The sequence below is a fragment of the Ostrea edulis genome, chromosome 10 (assembly GCF_947568905.1).
Source record: "Ostrea edulis chromosome 10, xbOstEdul1.1, whole genome shotgun sequence".
Lineage (NCBI taxonomy): Eukaryota > Metazoa > Mollusca > Bivalvia > Ostreida > Ostreidae > Ostrea > Ostrea edulis.
Window position 1 is genome coordinate 43521119 of NC_079173.1, and position 20000 is coordinate 43541118.

Consider the following 20000-nt stretch of genomic DNA (forward strand, 5'->3'; position numbering starts at 1 on the left):
TCGAAATTATTCTAATCATGACCCCTGCAGCTAAAATGGAGATTTTTTTAATGTGAAAAATCTTTAAAATTCTTCTCAAGAACAACATGATTAGTCTTATTGATATGGTAGCATTGTCAGGAGGGAAGGATGGAAACACAAAAGCAAATCAAACAATCTAGTTATATCCCACAATTCAAACAATCTAGTTATATCCCACAATTCAAACAATCTAGTTATATCCCACAATTCAAACAATCTTGTTATATCCCACAATTCAAACAATCTAGTTATATCCCACAATTCAAACAATCTAGTTTTATCCCACAATTCAAACAATCTAGTTATATCCCACAATTCAAACAATCTAGTTTTATCCCACAATTCAAACAATCTTGTTATATCCCACAATTCAAACAATCTAGTTATATCCCACAATTCTTGACATTTCTTGTATTAGTATGTGATAGGAAAACATTTTGATGTACATTATTGAGATCATACCTAGCATATAGATAGGTTTTCATATCAAAGTGAATAGTCACTTGCTGGTCGTATTGTCATGTGCATTTGTACCTGTTATTATACCCCCCGCAACAAGTTGTGGGGGGGGGGGGGTATACTGGAATCGGGTTGTCCGTCTGTCTGTCCGTCCGTCCGTCCGTCTGTAGACGCAATGGTTTCCGGACTCTAAAGCATTATCCTTTCCACCTACCGTCACCATATCATACATATGGACTACCCATGGGATGAAGATGTTCCCTATCGATTTTGGGGTCAAAAGGTCAAAGGTCAAGCGCACTGGACATCGAAGAAGCAATATGGTTTCCGGGCTCTAAAGCGTTATCCTTTCCACCTACAGTCACCATATCATACATATGGACTACCCATGGGATGAAGATGTTCACTATCGATTTTGGGGTCAAAAGGTCAAAGGTCAAGCACACTGGACATCGAAGTAGCAATATGGTTTCCGGGCTCTAAAGCCTTATCCTTTCCACCTACAGTCACCATATCATACATATGGACTACCCATGGGATGAAGATGTTCCCTATCGATTTTGGGGTCAAAAGGTCAAAGGTCAAGTGCACTGGACATCGAAGTAGCAATATGGTTTCCGGGCTCTAAAGCATTATCCTTTCCACCTACAGTCACCATATCATACATATGGACTACCCATGGGATGAAGATGTTCCCTATTGATTTTGGGGTCAAAAGGTCAAAGGTCAAGCGCACTGGACATCGAAGTAGCAATATGGTTTCCGGGCTCTAAAGCGTTATCCTTTCCACCTACAGTCACCATATCATACATATGGACTACCCATGGGATGAAGATGTTCCCTATCGATTTTGGGGTCAAAAGGTCAAAGGTCACGTGCACTGGACATCGAAGTAGCAATATGGTTCGGTTTGTCATGCCATTTGTTTTTTACACTCAGAAAAGAGGTAGTTTATACCTATTACCAACACCCTTTGGGAGATTGGGGTAAGCGGGGGGTATTCTTAGTGAGCATTGCTCACAGTACCTCTTGTTTAATCTGTGTGTTTCTGGTTGTAACTGTTGACATTCACGAAGTGTAAAGGTTGATGTTGTTAATATCAGTTATATATGAAAAATGTCCATTATCTACCATTCAGATGCCTGTGTTTTTTGTCTGCAGGAAAATCGAGAGCGTGGATGTGATGGATGCTGTCGGGAGCAATATCGTGGTCAGCACGAGGTCAGGGGAGGTCATGCGTATCCTTCCCCGAATGAATGAGGTAATGAATACTTCTAAACCATTTATCCGGGGATATAAGGGGAAGGGGGGGGGGGGGGGGATTGATTAAATCACTCAGGTGAGCTAATGTGCTTGGTTGTTATTTCTCATAATCTGTTAACATTTATAAATGATCAACTTTGAAAACATATGGCCACTTTGCATCATACTTTAAGAAATTTGGGAGAATACGGGATAAGGGGACTTTAGAATCTTGTGTGGCCTGGGCTATATCTTCTGAGGGTTTTGATATTCGACATGTAGATGGCTCATGTTGAAACCTTTCTTTTGATACGAAGACTTTTGATGTAGTGGTCTTGGACTCTGATCTACTTTTGGAAAACTTTAACCTGGGCTATATCTTTTGAACAAAGGGTAATAAAGCTTTAATATTTTACGTGTGAATGCCTCGGGATGAGACCTTTCATTTTTGACCTAGTGACCTTGATTTTGGACTTTGACCTACTTTTTAAAAACTTCAACCTTGGCTATATCTATTGAACCAAGGGGGATATGAATTTGATATTTCATATCCAGATGCCTCATGACCAGGCCTTTCTTATGGCATCAAAACTTTTTATCTAGTAACTTTGGACTTCGACCTACTTTTCAAAAATCTTTCAAACGAACTAAAGGGATGAGTTAAGTACAGTCATGCTTCCTGGCGAGCTATGTTGTCTTCTGACACAACTCTCTTAAATCATTCTGTTTACAGGAGATCAATGAGGAGTGGATCTCGGATAAGACGAGGTTTGCTTACGATGGTCTGAAGCGACAGCGACTGACGTTCCCCTACGTCAAGGACCAGTCGGGGAATCTCAAACAGACGAATTGGGAGGATGCGCTGATCACTGCTTCATCAATGGTAAGCTAGGGGGGAGGGTGTGTGTGTGTTAGATATGTCATAGGGGGAGGGGAGGGTGTGTGTGTGTTAGATATGTCATAGAGGGAGGGGAGGGTGTGTGTGTGTTAAATACATCATAGGGGGTGTGTGTGTGTGTGTGTGTTAAATACATCATAGGGGGAGGGGAGGGTGTGTGTGTGTTAAATACATCATAGGGGGAGGGTGTGTGTGTGTGTGTTAAATACATCATAGGGGTAGGGTGTGTGTGTGTGTTAGATACATCATAGGGGGAGGGTGTGTGTGTGTGTTAAATACATCATAGGGGGAGGGGAGGGTGTGTGTGTGTGTTAAATACATCATAGGGGGAGGGTGTGTGTGTGTTAAATACATCATAGGGGGAGGGTGTGTGTGTGTTAAATACATCATAGGGGGAGGGGAGGGTGTGTGTGTGTTAAATACATCATAGGGGAGGGTGTGTGTGTGTTAAATACATCATAGGGGGAGGGGAGGGTGTGTGTGTGTGTTAAATACATCATAGGGGGAGGGGAGGGTGTGTGTGTGTTAGATATGTCATAAGGGGAGGGGAGGGTGTGTGTGTGTTAGATACATCATAGGGGGAGGGGAGGGTGTGTGTGTGTGTTAGATACATCATAGGGGGAGGGTGTGTGTGTGTTAAATACATCATAGGGGGAGGGGAGGGTGTGTGTGTTAAATACATCATAGGGGGAGGGGAGGGTGTGTGTGTGTTAGATACATCATAGGGGGAGGGGAGGGTGTGTGTGTGTGTGTGTTAGATACATCATAGGGGGAGGGTGTGTGTGTGTGTGTGTGTGTTAAATACATCATAGGGGGAGGGGAGGGTGTGTGTGTGTGTTAAATACATCATAGGGGGAGGGGAGGGTGTGTGTGTGTTAGATACATCATAGGGGGAGGGTGTGTGTGTGTGTTAAATACATCATAGGGGGAGGGGAGGGTGTGTGTGTGTTAGATATGTCATAGGGGGAGGGTGTGTGTGTGTTAGATACATCATAGGGGGAGGGGAGGGTGTGTGTGTGTGTTAAATACATCATAGGGGGAGGGGAGGGTGTGTGTGTGTGTTAAATACATCATAGGGGGAGGGTGTGTGTGTGTGTTAAATACATCATAGGGGGAGGGTGTGTGTGTGTTAAATACATCATAGGGGGAGGGGAGGGTGTGTGTGTGTGTTAAATACATCATAGGGGGAGGGTGTGTGTGTGTGGTAGATACATCATAGGGGGAGGGTGTATGTGTGTGTTAAATATATCATAGGGGGAGGGGAGGGTGTGTGTGTGTGTTAGATACATCATAGGGGGAGGAGAGGGTGTGTGTGTGTTTATACATCATAGGGGGAGGGGAGGGTGTGTGTGTGTGGTAGATACATCAATTTCTTACCTTTAAAAGGACCATTATTTATACTGATAATGTATGCCTCAAGATAACATTAGAAATTCTAAATGATTTTTCATAATTTCTATCACTATCACTTTTAACATAGCATGGCAAGGGAGACACAAAATTAACAGCTCTGGTGAGGGGAGACACAAATTTAACATAGCTCTGGTGAGGGGTACAGATTTAACATATCTCTGGTGAGGGAGACACAAATTTAACATAGCATGGCAAGGGAGACACAAAGTTAACATAGCATGGCAAGGGAGACACAAAGTTAACAGCTCTGGTGAGGGAAACACAGGTTTAACATAGCTCTGGTGAGGGGGACAGATTTAACATAGCTCTGGTGAGGGGAGACACAGATTTAACATAGCTCTGGTGAGGGGGGGGGGGGGGAGACAAATTTAACATAGCTCTGGTGAGGGAGACACAAATTTAACATAGCTCTGGTGAGGGGGATAGATTTAACATAGCTCTGGTGAGGGAGACACAAATTTAACATAGCTCTGGTGAGGGAGACAGATTTAACATAGCTCTGGTGAGGGGGATAGATTTAACATAGTTCTGGTGAGGGGGGGGGGGGGGAGACACATATTTAACATAGTTCTGGTGAAGGGGTGGCAGACAGATTTAACATAACTCTGGTGAGGGAGATACAAATTTAACATAGCTCTGGTGAGGGGGGCAGTTTTAACATAGCTCTGGTGAGGGGGGGACACAAATTTAACATAGCTCTGGTGAGGGGGGGGGGGGGGGAGACAAATTTAACATAGCTCTGGTGAGGGAGACACAGATTTAACATAGCTCTGGTGAGGGAAGACACAGATTTAACATAGCTCTGGTGAGGGGGACAGATTTAACATAGCTCTGGTGAGGGAGACACAAATTTAACATAGCTCTGGTGAGGGAGACAGATTTAACATAGCTCTGGTGAGGGGGATAGATTTAACATAGTTCTGGTGAGGGGGGGGGAGACACATATTTAACATAGTTCTGGTGAAGGGGTGGCAGACAGATTTAACATAACTCTGGTGAGGGAGACACAAATTTAACATAGCATGGCAAGGGAGACACAAAGTTAACATAGCATGGCAAGGGAGACACAAAGTTAACAGCTCTGGTGAGGGAAACACAGGTTTAACATAGCTCTGGTGAGGGGGACAGATTTAACATAGCTCTGGTGAGGGGAGACACAGATTTAACATAGCTCTGGTGAGGGGGGGGGAGACAAATTTAACATAGCTCTTTTGAGGGGAGACACAAATTTAACATAGCTCTGGTGAGGGAGACAGATTTAACATAGCTCTGGTGAGGGGGGCAGTTTTAACATAGCTCTGGTGAGGGGGGGACACAAATTTAACATAGCTCTGGTGAGGGGGGGAGACAAATTTAACATAGCTCTGGTGAGGGAGACACAGATTTAACATAGCTCTGGTGAGGGAGACAGATTTAACATAGCTCTGGTGAGGGAAGACACAGATTTAACATAGCTCTGGTGAGGGGGACAGATTTAACATAGTTCTGGTGAGGGGGGCAGATTTAACATAGCTCTGGTGAGGGGGGGGGGGGGCAGATTTAACATAGTTCTGGTGAGGGGGGGGGAGACAAATTTAACATAGCTCTGGTGAGGGGGGGGGGGGAGACAAATTTAACATAGCTCTGGTGAGGGAGACAGATTTAACATAGCTCTGGTGAGGGGGACAGATTTAACATAGCTCTGGTGAGGGAGACACAAATTTAACATAGCTCTGGTGAGGGAGACAGATTTAACATAGCTCTGGTGAGGGGGACAGATTTAACATAGCTCTGGTGAGGGGGGGGGGGGGGCAGATTTAACATAGTTCTGGTGAGAGGGGGGGGGGGGGAGGGAGGGAGAGACAAATTTAACATAGCTCTGGTGAGGAGGGGGGAAGACAGATTTAACATAGCTCTGGTGAGGGAGACACAAATTTAACATAGCTCTGGTGAGGGAGACACAGATTTAACATAGCTCTGGTGAGGGAGACAGATTTAACATAACTCTGGTGAGAGACACAGATTTAACATAGCTCTGGTGAGGGGGACAGTTTTAACATAGCTCTGGTGAGGGAGACACAGATTTAACATAGCTCTGGTGAGGGAGACACAGATTTAACATAGCTCTGGTGAGGGAGACAGATTTAACATAACTCTGGTGAGAGACACAGATTTAACATAGCTCTGGTGAGGGGGACAGTTTTAACATAGCTTTGGTGAGGGAGACACAGATTTAACATAGCTCTGGTGAGGGAGACAGATTTAACATAACTCTGGTGAGGGAAGACACAGATTTAACATAGCTCTGGTGAGGGAGACACAAATTTAACATAGCTCTGGTGAGGGAGACACAAATTTAACATAACTCTGGTGAGGGGGGGGGGGGGGGGGGGGGGGTGAGGGAGACACAGATTTAACATTTTGCTTTCTCTTTATGTTTTACATGCATCTCTTCTGATTTGTAGATTCATAATTACGAAGGTGATCAGATCGCTGGTCTGGTGGGAGGACTTGTAGACGCTGAGTCTCTCATTGCCCTGAAGGATCTGCTTAACAAGCTCGGGAGCGAGTCATTGTGTAGTGAAGAAATCTTCCCCATGGATGGGGCCGGGTAGGTTGTCTGTTTATCAGCTCTTTGTAGTTAGGAAATCTTCCCCAGGGACGGGGTTGGGTAGGTTGTTAGTGTTGTGTTAAACTATTGATTAGCAGATGACATAGTACAGTATCAATATGCAGATTGGGCCTGCAGTTTTCAAATGATATCACGTGGAGTTGTGAAATATTCTTCTAACATTGTACATCAGAACTGTAGAATCATTTATTTACATGTATGTACATTTTCATTAGAGCTTGCTCTACTGACAAATAAACAATTAACATCGCAAGAAAGGGACACAACTTTGTAAAAGCATCCACTTGAAGGAGACGAGTTAATCTAAGTTTTTTCGCTTTCTCTAGGACTGACCTTCGCTCCAACTATCTGTTGAACACTGGGATAGCTGCAGTAGAGGAGGCGGACCTTGTTCTATTTATAGGAACCAATCCGAGACTGGAGGCCCCGCTTCTGAACACAAGGGTCAGGAAAAGGTCAGTTAGGTGTAACAACAAGGGTCAGGAAAAGGTCAGCGATATGCAGAGGTCAAATTTTTGTACACATCACTGAATGTCGCTTGCTACAATTTTAAATGCTACCTTTACCCTATTGATTGGGGGAAAATCGTGAACTTTTTTTGATATTGGGAATTTTTCAATGTTGAATTCTTCCAGCTTTGAAAAATTGCATACCTATATATAAATGATTGATTTTTGTAACTATCGCTTTGTTTTGCAAACTTGACACAAAATACTCTGAATTGTGCAACGTAGCATGTACATCAAATAGTGGACAGGGGTGTCAACATTACACAGTTCTAACAGGGTGTCAACATTACACAGTTCTAACAGGGGTGTCAACATTACACAGTTCTAACAGGGTGTCAACATTACACAGAGTTCTAACAGGGGTGTCAACATTACACAGAGTTCTAACAGGGTGTCAACATTACACAGAGTTCTAACAGGGTGTCAACATTACACAGAGTTCTAACAGGGTGTTAACATTACACAGTTCTAACAGGGTGTCAACATTACACACAGTTCTAACAGGGGTGTCAACATTACACAGAGTTCTAACAGGGTGTCAACATTACACAGAGTTCTAACAGGGTGTCAACATTACACAGAGTTCTAACAGGGTGTTAACATTACACAGTTCTAACAGGGTGTCAACATTACACACAGTTCTAACAGGGGTGTCAACATTACACAGTTCTAACAGGGTGTCAACATTACACAGAGTTCTAACAGGGGTGTCAACATTACACAGAGTTCTAACAGGGTGTCAACATTACACAGAGTTCTAACAGGGTGTCAACATTACACAGAGTTCTAACAGGGTGTTAACATTACACAGTTCTAACAGGGTGTCAACATTACACACAGTTCTAACAGGGGTGTCAACATTACACAGAGTTCTAACAGGGGTGTCAACATTACACAGTTCTAACAGGTGTCAACATTACACACTTCTAACAGTGTGTCAACATTACACAGTTCTAACAGGTGTCAACATTACACAGTTCTAACAGGGGTGTCAACATTACACAGAGTTCTAACAGGGGTGTCAACATTACACAGAGTTCTAACAGGGGTGTCAACATTACACAGAGTTCTAACAGGGGTGTCAACATTACACAGAGTTCTAACAGGGGTGTCAACATTACACAGAGTTCTAACAGGGGTGTCAACATTACACAGTTCTAACAGGGTGTCAACATTACACAGAGTTCTAACAGGGTGTCAACATTACACAGTTCTAACAGGGGTGTCAACATTACACACAGTTCTAACAGGGTGTCAACATTACACAGTTCTAACAGGGTGTCAACATTACACAGAGTTCTAACAGGGGTGTCAACATTACACAGAGTTCTAACGGGTGTCAACATTACACACAGTTCTAACAGGGTGTCAACATTACACAATTCTAACAGGGTGTCAACATTACACAGTTCTAACAGGGGTGTCAACATTACACAGAGTTCTAACAGGGTGTCAACATTACACAGTTCTAACAGGGATGTCAACATTACACAGAGTTATAACAGGGTGTCAACATTACACAGAGTTCTAACAGGGGTGTCAACATTACACGGAGTTCTAACAGGGGTGTCAACATTACACAGAGTTCTAACGGGTGTCAACATTACACACAGTTCTAACAGGGTGTCAACATTACACAGAGTTCTAACAGGGTGTCAACATTACACAGTTCTAACAGGTGTCAACATTACACAGAGTTCTAACAGGGGTGTCAACATTACACAGTTCTAACAGGGATGTCAACATTACACACAGTTCTAACAGGGGTGTCAACATTACATGGAGTTCTAACAGGGGTGTCAACATTACACTGTTCTAACAGGGGTGTCAACATTACACTGTTCTAACAGGGGTGTCAACATTACACTGTTCTAACAGGGTGTCAACATTACATGGAGTTCTAACAGGGGTGTCAACATTACACAGAGTTCTAACAGGGGTGTCAACATTACATGGAGTTCTAACAGGGGTGTCAACATTACACAGAGTTCTAACAGGGGTGTCAACATTACACGGAGTTCTAACAGGGGGCCGCTTCTGTGATTTTTCCTCTTTTCAGAATACACAATTTACACAAAGTTCTAATGTGCAGAAAGCATATATACAAAATTACATCCCAACGAAACAGTAAAATCTCAACAATCCACTAAACTACATCCCAACAAAACTGTAAAATCTCAACAATCCACTAAATTTCATCCCAACGAAACTGTCAAATCTCAACAATCCACAAAATTACATCCCAACGAAACTGTAAAATCTCAACAATCCACAAAAATTACATCTCAACGAAACTGTAAAATCTCAACAATCCACGAAAATTACATCTCAACGAAACTGTAAAATCTCAACAATCCACTAAACTACATCCCAACAAAACTGTAAAATCTCAACAATCCACTAAACTACATCCCAACAAAACTGTAAAATCTCAACAATCCACAAAATTACATCTCAACGAAACTGTAAAATCTCAACAATCCACTAAACTACATCTCAACGAAACTGTAAAATCTCAACAATCCACTAAACTACATCCCAACAACACTGTAAAATCTCAACAATCCACTAAACTACATCTCAACGAAACTGTAAAATCTCAACAATCCACTAAACTACATCCCAACAAAACTGTAAAATCTCAACAATCCACAAAATTACATCCCAACAAAACTGTAAAATCTCAACAATCCACAAAAATTACATCTCAACGAAACTGTAAAATCTGAACAATCTACTAAACTACATCCCAACAAAACTGTAAAATCTCAACAATCCACTAAACTACATCCCAACAAAACTGTAAAATCTCAACAATCCACAAAATTACATCTCAACGAAACAGTAAAATCTCAACAATCCACTAAACTACATCCCAACGAAACTGTAAAATCTCAACAATCCACAAAATTACATCGCAACAAAACTGTAAAATCTCAACAATCCACTAAAATTTCATCCCAACAAAACTGTAAAATCTCAACAATCCACTAAAATTACATCTCAACAAAACTTTAAAATCTCAACAATCTATGAAAATTACATCTCAACGAAACTGTAAAATCTCAACAATCCACTAAACTACATCTCAACGAAACTGTCAAATCTCAACAATCCACAAAATTACATCCCAACAAAACTGTAAAATCTCAACAATCCACAAAATTACATCTCAACAAAACTGTAAAATCTCAACAATCTACGAAAATTACATCTCAACGAAACTGTAAAATCTCAACAATCCACTAAACTACATCTCAACGAAACTGTAAAATCTCAACAATCCACTAAACTACATCCCAACAAAACTGTAAAATCTCAACAATCCACTAAACTACATCCCAACAAAACTGTCAAATCTCAACAATCCACAAAATTACATCCCAACAAAACTGTAAAATCTCAACAATCCACAAAATTACATCTCAACAAAACTGTAAAATCTCAACAATCTACGAAAATTACATCTCAACGAAACTGTAAAATCTCAACAATCCACTAAACTACATCTCAACGAAACTGTAAAATCTCAAAAAAACTGTAAAATCTCAAAAATCCACTAAACTACATCCCAACAAAACTGTAAAATCTCAACAATCCACTAAACTACATCCCAACAAAACTGTAAAATCTCAACAATCCACAAAACTACATCCCAACAAAACTGTAAAATCTCAACAATCCACTAAATTACATCCCAACAAAACTGTAAAATCTCAACAATCCACAAAATTACATCTCAACAAAACTGTAAAATCTCAACAATCTACGAAAATTACATCTCAACGAAACTGTAAAATCTCAACAATCCACTAAACTACATCTCAACGAAACTGTAAAATCTCAAAAAAACTGTAAAATCTCAAAAATCCACTAAACTACATCCCAACAAAACTGTAAAATCTCAACAATCCACTAAACTACATCTCAACGAAACTGTAAAATCTCAACAATCCACTAAACTACATCCCAACAAAACTGTAAAATCTCAACAATCCACTAAACTACATCCCAACAAAACTGTCAAATCTCAACAATCCACAAAATTACATCCCAACAAAACTGTAAAATCTCAACAATCCACAAAATTACATCTCAACAAAACTGTAAAATCTCAACAATCTACGAAAATTACATCTCAACGAAACTGTAAAATCTCAACAATCCACTAAACTACATCTCAACGAAACTGTAAAATCTCAAAAAAACTGTAAAATCTCAAAAATCCACTAAACTACATCCGAACAAAACTGTAAAATCTCAACAATCCACTAAACTACATCCCAACAAAACTGTAAAATCTCAACAATCCACAAAACTACATCCCAACAAAACTGTAAAATCTCAACAATCCACTAAACTACATCCCAACAAAACTGTAAAATCTCAACAATCCACGAAAATTACATCTCAACGAAACTGTAAAATCTCAACAATCCACAAAAATTACATCTCAACGAAACTGTAAAATCTCAACAATCCACAAAAATTACATCTCAACTAAACTGTAAAATCTCAACAATCCACTAAACTACATCCCAACAAAACTGTAAAATCTCAACAATCCACAAAATACATCCCAACGAAACTGTAAAATCTCAACAATCCAGGAAAATTGAACCCCTTGAATTTATATGATTATACAGTATGTAAGAATTTATATGATTATACAGTATGTAAGAATTTATATGATTATACAGTATGTAGGGAAAAATCAGAACATTTGAAATGTCATTTCTGTAAAATTGAGTTAATTTTAACTGTTGACTCGAGAACTATGTGTAGGAGAATCTTCTTTATTTTGTAGTTGGATTTACAATGACCTTCAAGTTGCCCTCGTAGGGTCAAAGGTAGACTTGACTTACGAATATGATGTGAGTATATTTATATTGGGTCAGTTGTAGAGTACTCATTCAGATAAGCTGTGTGTTTCATTACAGTTGTAGAGTACTCATTCAGATAAGCTGTGTGTTTCATTACAGTTGTAGAGTACTCATTCAGATAAGCTGTGTGTTTCATTACAGTTGTAGAGTAGTCATTCAGATAAGCTGTGTGTTTCATTACAGTTGTAGAGTAGTCATTCAGATAAGCTGTGTGTTTCATTACAGTTGTAGAGTAGTCATTCAGATAAGCTGTGTGTTTCATTACAGTTGTAGAGTAGTCATTCAGATAAGCTGTGTGTTTCATTACAGTTGTAGAGTAGTCATTCAGATAAGCTGTGTGTTTCATTACAGTTGTAGAGTAGTCATTCAGATAAGCTGTGTGTTTCATTACAGTTGTAGAGTACTCATTCAGATAAGCTGTGTGTTTCATTACAGTTGTAGAGTAGTCATTCAGATAAGCTGTGTGTTTCATTACAGTTGTAGAGTAGTCATTCAGATAAGCTGTGTGTTTCATTACAGTTGTAGAGTACTCATTCAGATAAGCTGTGTGTTTCATTACAGTTGTAGAGTAGTCATTCAGATAAGCTGTGTGTTTCATTACAGTTGTAGAGTACTCATTCAGATAAGCTGTGTGTTTCATTACAGTTGTAGAGTACTCATTCAGATAAGCTGTGTGTTTCATTACAGTTGTAGAGTACTCATTCAGATAAGCTGTGTGTTTCATTACAGTTGTAGAGTACTCATTCAGATAAGCTGTGTGTTTCATTACAATGTTTATCATACTCTGACAGATAACATATATTACCCCGGTAACAGATAACATATATTACCTCGGGAACCCTAAACTGTTGCCAAACGCCCATGATGTATTTTGTAAATCCAAACTTATTAAAGTTTGGGGGGGGGGGGGGGGGGGGGGGGGGGGTAATTTAAAGTTTCGGGGGAATAATTCCTATGGTTTTTTTATTATGTTGCATATATAGAGATTTCTGCAAATTTAAATCCTCCATGAGCAAGGTAATGTTAATAACCATAAAGAATAGTAGCTCTCCAACATTGACATACATTGTAAAGTCCTTATAATAAACAATTATGTGTGTGTGTAGGGGTGAGTTTAGTGCATATATATCGATTAAATTACAACTGTGTTAACAATGTAAACCGCATTTCATCATACTGAATTTTCACAAACGTACAGAAGTGCTACATTGCTTAAAGGTGGCGTCAACCTTTGTAGATTTTAAATTTCAATATATAAGATGCAGTTAGGAAGAAATTCTCATTAATTTGGTGCTTTGTCATTTCCAGTACCTAGGAGACTCCACTGATGTTCTGAAGAAAATAGCTGATGGATCTCACCCCTTCTGTAAGGTAAGGATCTAGTGAAGATTACTGAAGGTAAGGACTGAGTGAAGATTGCTGAAGGTAAGGATCTAGTGAAGATTACTGAAGGTAAGGATCTAGTGAAGATTGCTGAAGGTAAGGACTAAGTGAAGATTACTGAAGGTAAGGATCTAGTGAAGATTGCTGAAGGTAAGGATCTAGTGAAGATTGCTGAAGGTAAGGACTAAGTGAAGATTACTGAAGGTAAGGATCTAGTGAAGATTGCTGAAGGTAAGGATCTAGTGAAGATTACTGAAGATAAGGACTGAGTGAAGATTACTGAAGGTAAGGACTGATTGAAGATTGCTGAAGGTAAGGACTAAGTGAAGATTGCTGAAGGTAAGGACTAAGTGAAGATTGCTAAAGGTTAGAATTTAGTGAGGATTACTGATGTTTTCATTCTCTGTATTAAGGTACATGTAATGGTACATTAAACAATTGACAAAATACAATTGACTATACTCACTAATTTAAGAAGAACATATAGTTGCTTGCTATCAAACCTTTGGGATGATTTTTAAATGTCCACGAAATTTGATGAGGCTGCATTATGTCCAAAATTACGTTCATTAACAATTTATACCGCACCAGCCGGCCATCTTGTGGAATGAAGACTAATTCTCTTTATAGACTCTGAACAAAGCGCGGCGCCCAATGGTGGTGGTGGGAAGCTCCACTCTACAGAGGACGGACTCCGCAGCCCTTCATGCGGCGGTGTCCACGATCGCTCAGACAGCTAGGGTACAGTCCGAGTGTGGAGATTCGTGGCGAGTCCTAAACATCCTCCACAGGGTAAGTGAAGAATTCTAAGATAGATAATCTGTCACTTATACAGATGTACAGTCTAGTTATACTATGTCACTTATAGAGATCTACAGTGTAGTTATAATCTGTCACTTATAGAGATGTACAGTGTAGTTATAATCTGTCACTTATAGAGATGTACAGTGTAGTTATAATCTGTCACTTATAGAGATGTACAGTGTAGTTATAATCTGTCACTTATAGAGATGTACAGTGTAGTTATAATCTGTCACTTATAGAAATGTACAGTGTAGTTATAATCTGTCACTTATAGAGGTGTACAGTGTAGTTATAATCTGTCACTTATAGAGATGTACAGTGTAGTTATAATCTGTCACTTATAGAGATGTACAGTGTAGTTATAATCTGTCACTTATAGAGATGTACAGTGTAGTTATAATCTGTCACTTATAGAGATGTACAGTGTAGTTATAATCTGTCACTTATAGAGGTGTACAGTGTAGTTATAATCTGTCACTTATAGAGATGTACAGTGTAGTTATAATCTGTCACTTATAGAGATGTACAGTGAAGGCTGTGGGGATAATTTGTCACTATTTTAGTTATGAGTATAATGTAAGAAGGCTGTGGGGAGAATTTGTCACTATTTTAGTTATGAGTGTAATGTAAGAAGGCTGCAGGGATAATTTGTCACTATTTTAGTTATGAGTATAATGTAAGAAGGCTGTGGGGATAATTTGTCACTATTTTAGTTATGAGTATAATGTAAGAAGGCTGTGAGGATAATTTGTCCCTATTTTAGTTATGAGTGTAATGTAAGAAGGCTGTGGGGAGAATTTGTCACTATTTTAGTTATGAGTATAATGTAAGAAGGCTGTGAGGATAATTTGTCACTATTTTAGTTATGAGTGTAATATAAGAAGACTGTGGGGATAATTTGTCCCTATTTTAGTTATGAGTGTAATGTAAGAAGGCTATGGGGAGAATTTGTCACTATTTTAGTTATGAGTATAATGTGAGAAGGCTGTAGGGATAATTTGTCACTATTTTAGTTATGAGTGTAATATAAGAAGACTGTGGGGATAATTTGTCCCTATTTTAGTTATGAGTATAATGTAAGAAGGCTGTGAGGATAATTTGTCCCTATTTTAGTTATGAGTATAATGTAAGAAGGCTGTGGATAATTTGTCCCTATTTTAGTTATGAGTATAATGTAAGAAGGCTGTGGATAATTTGTCACTATTTTAGTTATGAGTATAATGTAAGAAGGCTGTGGATAATTTGTCACTATTTTAGTTATGAGTGTAATGTAAGAAGGCTGTGAGGATAATTTGTCCCTATTTTAGTTATGAGGATAATGTAAGAAGGCTGTGGATAATTTGTCACTATTTTAGTTATGAGTGTAATGTAAGAAGGCTGTGAGGATAATTTGTCCCTATTTTAGTTATGAGTGTAATGTAAGAAGGCTGTGGAGATAATTTGTCACTATTTTAGTTATGAGTATAATGTAAGAAGGCTGTGGGGGATAATTTGTCCCTATTTTAGTTATGAGTATAATGTAAGAAGGCTGTGGGGATAATTTGTCACTATTTTAGTTATGAGTATAATGTAAGAAGGCTGTGGGGATAATTTGTCCCTATTTTAGTTATGAGTGTAATGTAAGAAGGCTGTGGATAATTTGTCACTATTTTAGTTATGAGTATAATGTAAGAAGGCTGTGGGGGAGAATTTGTCACTATTTTAGTTATGAGTATAATGTAAGAAGGCTGTGAGGATAATTTGTCACTATTTTAGTTATGGGGCATTTCTATGTACAACCCACAATAAGTCAGTCATACCATGAAGAAGAAATTGTTCAAATACATGTATATGTAATGAAATGAAAATCTGTTTTGAAATGTTTCTGTAGTTATTTGAACAACTCAAGAGATATATTGACAAGTCAAATGCAATGTTCAATAAACACATTACAAGGAACAATCTTAGTTTTACCTCAGACCTTAAGGCAAATATATTCAAACAATCTCTGCACATTTGAAGGTTGACGTGATTTTGTGTCATGCACTTTCATTTGTTTATAATAAGAAATCATCTTATGGGCGTGTCATGTGCCGGTGCACTTTATTTTTTATTTATTTTGGGACTCTATATATTGCACTTCAGTAGGTGTTGATAGCATTACATTCATGGTGTACCAAGCTGTTCAGCCTTTATTTCTTTAGGATCAATGTTACCCTGGTAAGCATTGTGACCCACAGACCTCTACTTTTTGTGGTTCATTTTTAAGGTCTTTTACTTGTTACTAATTTTAGGTAGCCAGTCAGGTGGCTGCTCTAGATCTGGGTTATAAGGCAGGTGTGGACTACATCAGGAAGAACCCTCCCAAAGTTCTCTTCCTCTTGGGGGCTGACGAGGGCGTCCTTACCCGAGAAGACCTCCCCAAGGACTGCTTCATCATCTACCAAGGTAGGTCTGTCTACGGATGAGAATGGACCACTCTTCACATTGTAACTGACCACTGGTGAACCGGGTGAAGGTCTCTTCTGTAATTTGACAGTGTGAATAAAGGTCCTAGATCTGTAAACTGACCACTGGAATAAAAGCCATTTATATAAAATAACCACTGGATAATGTTCCTATTTTTAAAATGACCATTGGAATAAGAGTCAATTTTGTAAAATGACCACTGGCTAATGGTTCTATCTGTAAACTGCATACAGGACAGTTTTGTAATCTGACCACTGGATACAGGACAGTTTTGTAATCTGACCACTGGGTACAGGACAGTTTTGTAATCTGACCACTGGGTACAGGGCAGTTTTGTAATCTGACCACTGGATACAGGACAGTTTTGTAATCTGACCACTGGATACAGGACAGTTTTGTAATCTGACCACTGGATACAGGACAGTTTTGTAATCTGACCACTCTCCTAAGCATGGTGTGATCATGTTTCTGTCAAAATTTGCGCAAGTGCGTAGTATATATGGAAATATTAACTGTAAGTTTACATCAGGTCACCATGGAGACAAAGGAGCCACCATGGCTGACGTTGTTTTCCCCGGAGCAGCTTACACAGAAAAAGATGCGACATATGTCAACACGGAGGGCCGTGCCCAGCAGACCAGACTCGCTGTGTCGCCCCCGGGCATGGCGAGGGAAGACTGGAAGATCATCCGAGCTCTGTCTGAGGTATGGAGTCTCTCTATGTGTTTTACGACCTATACACACCCCCAAAACTCGGTGCATGTAATATTTCTGTAATACCAGTACTCAGCTGATCCTTCAAACCCAGAGATCTTTAATGATAAACTTCTGTATCCTTGTAGGTCCTGGACCATCCCCTGCCATACGACACTCTGAATGAGGTCCGCAGCCGTCTGGAAGATGTGGCGCCGAGTCTCGCTCGATACGGAGAGGCAGAGGAGGCTAATTATTTTAAACAGGCAAACGAACTAGCTAAGGTGAGCTGTCCTAACTCTGTAATATATAGTAGCTTATACAAACAAACTAGCTAAGGTGAGCTGTCCTAACTCTGTAATAAATTGTAGCTTATTCAAACAAACTAGCTAAGGTGAGCTTAACAGTAGAAGCTTATACATATTGATATATTGGCTGTTCCTTAGTTCACCTGTCAAGTTCTATTTTTAGCTCACCTGAACTGAAGGCTCAAGTGAGATTTTCAGATCAAAACTTGTCCATTCTGTCATTGTTGATGTTGTCAACTTTTTACATGTTCACGTGACTCCAGGGCAGGACCAAACTTGGTACATGTATATAAATAGTGTTTATGTGTAGAAAGTCTAAATTACACGTTTGTTAGTGATATTGATTGTAACTGGATATTTAGAAGGAACAGGTAGCCTTTTTCCAACTTTGTGAATTTCAAGATCCCAGGGGTAGGAAATTTGGGTCCAGGGTAGAGCCAAAATTATCATAGTGATTATTGTGTTTATAATTTGAAAGATTTCTTGTTGCTGATGCTGTATATAAACTAAATGCATGTTCAGATGCACCAAAATTATGAATTTCGCTATGCCAGAGTTCTGATTGATTGATTGTATATTGTTTAATGTCTCGCTCGAGAATTTTTCACTCATATGGAGACATCACCATTGCCTGTGAAGTGCTGCAAAATTTAGGCCTATGCTCAGCGCTTATGGCCATTGAGCAGAGAGGGATCTTTATCGTGCCACACCTGCTGTGACATGGGGCCTTGGTTTATGGTCTCATCTTAAAGACCGCCCAAATTAGTTGCCTCTTACAACAAGTAAGGGGTACTGAGGACCTATTCTAACCCAGATCAGACTCTAGATCAGGTCCAAAATTGTCAAATATGATTAATGTACACAGAGTTTGACATGTACTTTTTTGAGCACTAGACCAGTCGGGCTACTTCAAATGATTATTACTAGACCTAACTTTATATCCACTAGCCCTGACCAACTTTTCAGAAAAAAACCCTGATAGTTTCTCCATGTTTAAATACTTCAACGTTAAGTTTGAACCAAAACGTATTTAATTGTCTCAAAAATATCTTAAGTCTCGTCATTCAATTTGATTTTCAAACACGTTTTCTGTTTCTTTAAATTTTACCCAGCACGGATATTCTTTAATCTATTTAGTATAAAATGACCTCATCTGGCTTTTTATTTCATTTACATTTCATAAGCCCTGCTTTGTTTCTTCTTAAACTTTTCTTTTTTCTCCTGGGACGTCTTTCCTTGAGGACGAGAAGTCGTATTAAAATATAGAGACATTCCTGCACATATGTCAACACCGATAAATAGTCGTTTACGACGTAATTTATTAACTTGATAAACACTTTATTATAGTCAATTCAAATAAATGTAAACTGTTTAAAATTAACATCGAGTAGATTTCGTAAAACATCACTACCGACCGCAACTTATTTATTAGAACTAAAAATAGAGATTATTCCATCACACGGTTCAAGATTGCTTGCAAATTCTTTACAGTTATTTTCTTTTTAGTTAAGAATAAAATATCTTACTGTTTAAAGTAAAGTTTCTTGTTTATTTTTAACACGACCAGTCGGACTAGTAAATCGACATTTTACCCGACCGGACCTATCATTTAGTAGACTCGGTCGGTCGGACGTGCCTTAGTGTCAAACCCTGGTACATATAACATATATTATGTAAAGTTAAGTCAGTGTGGACTCGTTCGGTGGTTGATTGGATATTATTTTACGTCTCTCTCGAGAATATTTCACTCATATGGAGACGTCACCACTGCCGGTGAAGGGCTGTAAAATTTAGGCCTATGCTCGGCGCTTAAGGCCATTGAGCAGGGAGGGATCTTTATCGTGCCACACTTGCTGCGACACGGGACATCGGTTTTTGCTGTCTCATCCGAAGGACTGCCCCATTTAGTCGCCTCTTACGACAAGCAAAGGGGGTACTGAGGACCTATTCTAACCCGGATCCCCATGGGATGGTTCGGTGTTTGAAGAACGCATCTTGTTTTATACTGCTGATTAATATAAGATTTTAGCTTAGATATGCAGAACTACAGTGGAACCCCGTTATTACGTTCCCCCTTTAATACGTTAGTCCGCATATTACGTTGGAATTTCAAAGCACAAAACCATTTCTTAACAAACCTATATAAAATAGACCTCGTTATTACGTTGTCCTAAGATGCCGGGACTCGGTATTACGTTGTAAAAATTCCAACGAAAACGTACTAAACCCCTAATTATTCAATAGTGATTCTCAACCGTGACATGTAGTAGAAAGTGTCAGATATCAGATGATCTCTGTGATGTGGAAATTGTTAGATATCAGACGGTC

The 20000-nt window shown here is 39.3% G+C and overlaps 1 protein-coding gene across 3 annotated transcripts in view; it reads left to right on the forward strand.

Annotated features, from left to right (window-relative positions):
- LOC125666145 (NADH-ubiquinone oxidoreductase 75 kDa subunit, mitochondrial-like) overlaps positions 1–20000 on the forward strand; it is a 40377-nt gene that overhangs the window by 16773 nt on the left and 3604 nt on the right. For all 3 annotated transcript variants that reach the window (XM_056151426.1, XM_056151427.1, XM_056151428.1), the window contains 10 exons: positions 1642–1741; positions 2456–2605; positions 6478–6623; positions 6971–7099; positions 11961–12027; positions 13345–13407; positions 14050–14211; positions 16497–16650; positions 17201–17376; positions 17514–17648. In XM_056151426.1, coding sequence (XP_056007401.1) covers positions 1642–1741; positions 2456–2605; positions 6478–6623; positions 6971–7099; positions 11961–12027; positions 13345–13407; positions 14050–14211; positions 16497–16650; positions 17201–17376; positions 17514–17648 — 1282 coding nt within the window. The remainder of the gene's footprint in view (positions 1–1641; positions 1742–2455; positions 2606–6477; positions 6624–6970; positions 7100–11960; positions 12028–13344; positions 13408–14049; positions 14212–16496; positions 16651–17200; positions 17377–17513; positions 17649–20000) is intronic.